Source organism: Protopterus annectens, chromosome 16.part0 (genome assembly GCF_019279795.1).
Source record: "Protopterus annectens isolate FY-2018-M chromosome 16.part0, PAN1.0, whole genome shotgun sequence".
Taxonomy (NCBI): Eukaryota; Metazoa; Chordata; order Ceratodontiformes; family Protopteridae; genus Protopterus; species Protopterus annectens.
The window spans coordinates 402,833,780-402,842,225 of record NC_056750.1 but is presented as its reverse complement, the minus strand read 5'-3'; the positions used below and the strand labels follow the sequence as shown (position 1 = coordinate 402,842,225).

The window sequence follows — 8,446 nt, the reverse complement described above, 5'->3', positions numbered from 1 at the left end:
TCGCTTTGCTAAGGCTTCTCCAGTACTCAGTCATTTTGACAGCCCACATGGAATTTCAGGTACAGAATCACTTGCAAAGTTCTGAGACAGCCATAAGCTATGGCAGGAAAAATCATGATCTGGCTTGCAGCAGAAAACATATAAGCTACTGAACCCTTTTTGTTCCAAAAAAGTCCATACTAATATAATAGAACATGCAGAGTTGCTGTGACTTAGGAATTCGATGTCCTGCAGACAGTCGATGACATATTAGTCCGATGTTTGTCAGGTAGCATAACTTGATATCAGTCATGACAGTAAATATTTCTAAAATCAGGTGGAATTATAAAGCCAAATATATTTTAGTGCTCCCTGTATATTTCCTGTGAGAATTACAGAACCCAAAAATGTTTGTGATCTTGTCAATATTGTTTCCAATAAATATGAACAGCAATTAAAGCAGGTCTAAAATAAATATAAATTCTATAGTATTATGGAATATATCTCCAGAATGTTTAAAACGCACATTTTGAAAAACAGCTTTATTGTTTGTGCCTGGTGATAAATTTCATGTAAAGATGAGATCTATTTCTTTGTGAATTTCACATATAAATCAGAGAAGAGAGAGTCTGCTTCTGAAATACACATATTCTGATGAGAGAAACCACCATTCGGTCAGAAATGCATGCAACATTTCAGGGTCTTACTTGCTCATTTCTCCTCTCGTGTGGATAGCATGAAGTATTACATTTTAAAAGAATACTACACATGGAAGCAATTCATTCAGAATGAATGCATTTGGGAATTCTTTAAAGCCATCGTACAATTATTTGAAATATTTAGAAGTTAACATTGTGGCAAAAGTTATTAACGTTTACCTTGACATGACTGTGAAAACAGTAAAGTAATAATGTAGCCATGATCCCAACATGGCTACATACTGATGTCTGGATAAATAAAATGTTTTAAAATAGTGTCTTGTTTCATCCTGACTCCACAGTAAGAAATGCACCAGTTTCACAGACCAAGGTTTGTTTTCCCGTTGCAGACTTCTCTTCATTTGATAACACGTGTTCCATATAAACTGTGTATGTTGTCATGACATACATCTTGAGGAGGACGATCCATAATTTAAGGTATCAAAAACAAAGTGTACAGAGAACAAAGACGGGAACACTGTCCAGCTTGTCACATACAAAAGTCACACTCAGACAGTATAAGGCTAAAGTAGGGACAAAGAGCTGGCAAACCCAGACTGCCCCTAATGGAATAATGCCATTGTTTTTCTTCCCTGGCGTACTCCAGCGGCTGAGTGGTAGCTGTGGTATTGCCATGGGCTGGTGAGGAAGTGACTGTGCCGTCAGTACTGAAAAAGGATGACCTGAAGCAAAACAGAAAAATGTAATCAATCATTTTCATAATCATTATGTATCAGTGGCATGCCAGACAGCATACTAGCCTCTGAAGCTGAAAGAGCAGAAGTGTACAGGTATACATGGAATAACATCCATAAGTTATGGTATATGACAAAAAGACAGAAGCATCAAAGGTGTGTGTGTGTGTGTGTGTGTGTGTGAGAGAGACTATTACAACACAAACATCCATAATGCTGATGTAAAAACACAAATGCAGAATGTCAACATGTACTGGGCATGCTCCAAGGATTACACCTGAGCAGGCTATACCAACTGCAAGTGTTTTTGCATGGGGCAAAGCCCCCCTGCACACCTATTCTCCCTGCTAATTGTATATACCAGATCTGAGAAGGCAAAGCCCTCAGGAAAAGGAAATATTCTCTTACTCTGGGATTATCAATCTTCTGTGCATGTTAGCCATCTGTATCTGTTGACTTCTTGCTGTTTGACCTTGTATATATATATATATATATATATATATATATATATATATATATATATATATGTGTGTGTGTGTGTATATATATATATATATATATATATATATATATATATATATATATCCCCTTCAGATCATTGAAACCCCAGATCATCGAAGACCACATCGTTGAGATGAAAATAACGAAAACCCATTTCAGAGAAAGACCGGAGCGATGAGGATCTTCCCAGGGTGAGTAATCTATTGGCCGACAAGGTGAACTTTGCCCTTTTCCCAACTGTAGTGCCATCTCGGAGTTGATTTATTTAGTTGGGAGGGTGTGGGGGCATAGCCCCCCCCACCTGGATGGGTTAAAGATGGTGCAGTTTAGGTTTGGTGACTTTTTGGATGAGTGATTACTTACCCTGAGAAGATCTTCATTGTTATAGTCTTTTGTTGAAATGGGTTTTCGTTATTCTCGTCTTGACGACGTGGTCTTGAATGATCTGAGGTTTCGATGATCTGAAGTTGACCCATATACACACACACAAAGATATATGTATATGTGTGTGTATATATATATATATATATATATATATATATATATATATATATATATATATATATGTACACACACACACACACACACACACACACACACACACACACACACACACACACACACACACACACACATACATACCCTTTAGAAATCATCTCAGATCTCCCTGCAACAATGGTCAAAGCTTTACAAATTGCACACAGCAAGCTTTAGTGCACTTATTTCGATCACCCAAGGTTTTGGTATCCCTATCTTGTAGTTTAAAATAGGCTCATTCATAGCCTAAATAGCAGTCTGAACTGAAAAGATAGATCAGAAATTAAACTTAATGTACCCATTTCATAACAGTTCAATTAAATGAACTGCATAGCTATTATGTTCTGTTATAACTCAACTACCCCTTCATCTACCTATCCCCTAATACATCTTCAGAGAATTACTGAAAAAGGCTTTAACTCTGTTGAAAGTTGGCTACATGATAATCACCTGCTACTAAATTCCCCCCAAAGCTAAATTACTTTTTTTTTTTCTAAAATCTTAGTTCCATGAAAAAAAAACTATAAAGTTTCTTCCTTAAAAATACCATAACTGAAGTTAACCCACTTACAAAACTACTTTGCATGACCATCAATGACAATCTTGAACTCGATTTAGATATCCATAACAGCATCAAGAAAGCACATCAAAAACTAGGCACCCTACATAGATTAAGGAATTCCCTATAGACTTTGCCAAGGTAACCCTAGCTACCACTTACCTCTTACCCTCTTTCTTAGCGGGAGCCCCTATCATAACCAACCTATAAGCCTCACTTACTTCTAAAAAGAGTGCTATAACAAAGTTGCCATATTCGTTTACAACAAACCTTACTGGACCCACCACTGTTTAGCACTAAAAACACTTAAATGACTCCAGCTTTCTCATCTTATACTAAGGTCATTTGACCATAAAAACATCCATACACCATATGCTTGCCCAGCAGACTCCTACCATCCCCTTATGTCAAATAATAAACTGCTTACCATCTACAAACCACAAAGGGCTCCTGGAGTCAGTCTCTATTCCAATAGTGTAGCTAGAACATGGCATAAAATTCCCATATCAGTCAGGTCCATCACATACTTTTTTCTTTTCAAAACCATTAATGAAAAAGACTTCCTCTCTGCCTCCTGACTTTGTTCCTGCTCCTGATCTGGGACACAGATTTCCAGTACCCTTCATCACCTTTCTTATGCCTCCCTTTAAAGTGCTAAATCATTTCATCTGCTTAGCTCCTTATAATACCTCACTTTATTATACTTCATAAACTATTATACCTACTTCTAATTAGCACAACCAAATTACGTGTCAATCACTATCAACACAAACTTGCTCATCTCCTCCGATACCTCACCCTATTGTAATTCTTAAATTACTCATACCTATCTTATACACCACCATTCTATATGTAAAGTCTCAGTACAAGGCTTGTAAATTTAATATTTGTGAATATCAATGCAAATTTTATTATCTTGATGATTATGCTATGCATTCACTGAAACTGCATTATAAAATTTGTTATTGGAGCTTTTCTCCCCAGGGTCTGTGCTGAAAAAGGCACCTGTGCCCAGATGGGCTTTTCCATTACACATATAGGTTCATAGGTGTGTACTAGGCTAATGGGCCTGGAGCTTTTACAAGCCTAGCCCAAAACAATTGCCCAGGCACCATGCCACCCAGTGTTAGTTCACAATGCCCATATCCAGTAGTGCAACTGGAATGATCACTGGAGTGAAATTTCTGTTACACATCCACTCGTCACGATTTCTCTTGAAGAGGGCCAGTGAGGTCACAGGTGCTCTGCTTGACATGAATGGGAAGCTTATTTCAGAGTATGGGCAGTCTTTGGGAGATGAACCTGTCCCTCCAGCATGTTCTGTTGAGGAGCAGTGACAAAGCCAGGAGGCAGAGAGGAAGTCTTTTTCATTAATGGGTTTGAAAAAAGAAAGCATGTGATGGACCTGACTGATATGTGAATTTTATGCCAAGTCCTTCCTTATAATTCTTCCCTCTTCATCCTTTACATTTATTCCTTCTTCCTAGTCAACCTTTCACTATTATTTAATTACTGTAAGCACAGTAACTAAAATACTGACAGCAAGTACTGAAAATACTGCAGTTTCATGTATGTAAATATTTGTCTGTAAACTGTTCTTCTGCCAAAATGTATTGTGTAAAACAAATTTACACTCCCCATTTCAGGTTTTCCATAAACTGCAGGCATATTGTCTGTTTTATTTACATATATCTTTTCCATAACCACTGGGCCTGCTGGAAAAATGTAGACAGTGTTCTACAATTAATAAGTGTAAATGTGTGTGTGTGTGTATATATATATATATATATATATATATATATGACAGGATACCAACGCTTACTATATTCAAGTACATACTGAAACAAATAAAACACAAACCATATTACACCTCTCCAAGTATAAGCAGGGGGGCAACCCCACTGCAACCCCCACACCCCCAGCTACTTAAATATATCAACTCTGAGATTGCACTTTAGTGTAGTGAAGTGCAATCTCAGAGTTGATATATTTGAGTAGCAGGGGGTGTGGGGGGGTGCAGCCTATACTTGGAGAAGAGTAATATGTCTCTATGTAGTTCTGCTGCAATATAGTTAGTGTTGTTGTACTGTGTTTTTTTTTTCGATATTTTGAGTTTCATTATTTTGATTTTCAGTATTTTGAGCTTTAGAGATTTTGAGATTCGAGATTTAGAAGTGGACCCATATATGTGTGTGTGTGTGTGTGTGTGTGTGTGTGTATGTATATATATATATATATATATATATATATATATATATATATATATATATATGTATAGTGTGTGCGTATGTGTGTGTTAATGTGTGTGTGGAAACATAAAAAAGGAATTCTGAAACCTGTAATGGCGCATAAAAAGGACTTATGAATAAGACCCCTGGGGGAGTATGGTAACCGGAGGCACAGGATAAGTGCCGAAAGCTAGTCTGCTTGTTTCCTAAAAAAGAATGCAGCTAACCAGCCAACTACATAATGACATCCCTGCTAGTAGAAGACACCAAAGGATGGCTGCAGCATCACATTGAAAGGCAAATGTTGACACCAGGCCTCTTTATTTTGAAAATGGGTCAGTAATGCTTGTAAAATGAAGCCAATGCATGATCCATTAAAATCTATGCTTGAAGCACTGTTTTCTTAGAAGCCATGTTAGAGAAGAAGAAGATGTTTAAGTTAAATGCAGGGTCAACCCTCCTGCACCCTGCCGTGTTGGGGAAGGGGTTCCAGAACCCATGCCCTGTACTAGCTAATAATATGCACTGGTGGATATAAAATGTCCCTAGCCCATACCTCTCAACTGTACAGATTTTTGCCTTATATTTTTGGTCCAGTTTTCATAAAATTGTGGCTTTCTGACAAATTAGTAGCCAATCATTAAAGATTAAAGTAGAAAATAATGACAGACATTTGAGTTTTAAACTTCATACCCTTCAGAAAATCCATGCTAATGCAAAACCTGTTATTCTATCAACTTTCTAAGTTTGTAAGAGCAATATTTAAATATTGTCCCTACTTGTACCACTTTTTTTCATGGCTTTGTTCAGATTTCTTCCACTAAGAGGTAATCAGAATCACCCATTAGACCTTATTTTGGGTATGCAGTTTCCCTACTTCATCCCAGGTATAGGCATGCCAGTTATAATCAGAAGACACATACTCCAGAAACCAAAAACACTGACAAAAAAAGATTATAATCTTGTCAAAAATGGAAGTAAAACATTTCCATAAATGGAATCAGAATTAAGCACACATTACTTTGTCTACTAAAGAAACAGATTTCCACTTCCCCAGTTCAGTCTGCACTATTCATCTTTGTGTTCATTGTATAACTTAAGGCTTGTTTCTTCTTACAAATGCCAGCTCTCTTTTTTCTCAGTATCACTCTGACAACGTTAATATCTCATACTATCCTGGTCAACAATGAGTAGTGCTTCCCCACCTGAGCAGAAAGATAATGCATCATATGATCACCAGGTAGCACAAAACTATACATACAGTGGTTGCAAGCCAGCAAAAATGAAAAACATTCAAACTTCTTCAGTTAAACCAATGCCCTGAGTGGAAACCACTGCAAGATTTACTCTCAAATGACACAAGCTTCTGATTGTTTGAGTTTTGTCTTCAGATCAAACATGGTCACGCAAAAGTAAACTTTAGCATAGCTCTCACCCTTCTAAGGTATCACTAATATACAGCCATTCTGAGGTCAGCACGTTTTGGAAAAGAGACAGCTCTCTAATGAATTGTGATTTTATGTCAAATCAAGAGAAGTGTTGGTTTTATAGTATTCACTCACTTAAGTTCTATGGCAAAATGAATTGAGCTAAAATGATACAAGCCAGCAAAGATTTTCAGATAAAATGATTTTTCTTTAACTTACAATTAGTAAGGAAATGCCACAATGGCAAATAAGCATCCATACAACAGCTTATAGTGTGAAAATGGTTAAAACAAACACAGCTGCAGCACTTCTGAAATTTGAATCTAGACACAAACAAATGACACAATGGTCAACACAATCTCCTCCCAGTCTCCCTCATATATTAAGTAAGTTCATTGGTTAACATTTTGATAAATCTTTCAATATGTCATATCCTTTCCCTTCGTGCCTTTAGAAGCACAAGGGTGAATACATGTTTTAATGAGGCACAATCTTCCAGCTTTATTAATTAACCGTAGGGCATGGTGAATTTTATACATTTGCAGTTTTAGTTCAGTCTCTCCTGAAGCTTCCTTTTTTTCCCAGGCTTGGTAAGTTAACTACTTTAATATATCTAAATCTAGTGAGTACAAACATGAAATATCACTGCTCTGTCATTTCCATGTGAAGAACTGTACCTATCCTTTACAAAGATGTCTTACTTAGCAACAAGGATATTTTCAACTCAAACCACTTCTGTTTTGATATTGCATTTCTCTAGTCCTGTCTTTGTGGAATCTTCAATCTTCTGTCGAATGCAGTACTTTTCCATCTACAAATCTGAAAGATCTGATACTGGGTGGATCTGTCTTTAGCATCTTATCCACTTACTCTCGGTTCACCAATATAATTTATTTTAATAATATCTCGCTCTACAGATTCTGTGCATACAGTATTAATCAGTTTATCCAAAAGATTCCACCACGAAAATCTTTGCATCTAAAGTTGCGTCTTTTGCAAACAAGTTTATGTTGCATTCCTTTACATCTTTAGATGGTTCATTTTCCGCAGTTATCATAAACTTGCCCATCTCAATTATGACGATGTTTACTCCAGTGATAGCTACTATGGCAATGGCCACATTTGGATTTCCTACTATGCTAATCTAGTAGATAAAGGGAGCTCAACAAGTTACCTTAGCAGCCACACCTGCTTCTTCACTCCTGCTCTGTGAAATATGCTGTGTTTTGACCTACATTGCCCTAGATTAATGTCCATTTCCATGTGCATGCATTCATTCAAGCAAATTACATTCAGTGCTTTCTTTTAAAGCTATCATTCATATTTAAGCAGATGCACAGTATCTGACAGCTTTAAAACAAGTACAACATCCAACATCACAGAGTACCAAACTATAGTTGCACACCTGATTATATCTTTGCTTAAAATCAATTATGCAATCTGCCAATTGAAATGATTTTTCTCTTGTAATCCAAAAATGAGAGTATGCCTCATAGATCCAATCTTGTTCTTCTTTCAAGAACACAGTATACAATTTTGCTAGTCAAGTGTACATACTGATGTCTGCATTTCAAATTCCCCACCGAGATCTCCATTGCAATGTCATTCACGCCCTCTCAGTGAGTGACACCAACTGCAAGGGCATGCTTTCACCTCTCCAGTTCTGTGACAAGACTACAGATAGTCATTTAATTTTTCCAGTTCTCATATGGTATGTTCTAATTAAATATATATAGAATTCCACAACTGGAAACCATCCCCTGCTACTAGTGATAAAATGGTACAAGAAGGCATTTTTTTATCTCAAAAACAAAACTTTTTT

The 8,446-nt window shown here is 36.8% G+C and overlaps 1 protein-coding gene across 3 annotated transcripts in view; it reads right to left on the bottom strand.

The window, feature by feature from the left end:
* Window positions 1-506: 506 nt before the first annotated feature.
* The window catches only part of LHX6 (LIM homeobox 6), a 254,317-nt gene continuing 246,377 nt past the window's right edge, over window positions 507-8,446 (bottom strand). For all 3 annotated transcript variants that reach the window (XM_044058717.1, XM_044058715.1, XM_044058716.1), the window contains exon 9: window positions 507-1,360. In XM_044058717.1, coding sequence (XP_043914652.1) covers window positions 1,119-1,360 — 242 coding nt within the window. In that variant the 3' untranslated portion in view covers window positions 507-1,118. The remainder of the gene's footprint in view (window positions 1,361-8,446) is intronic.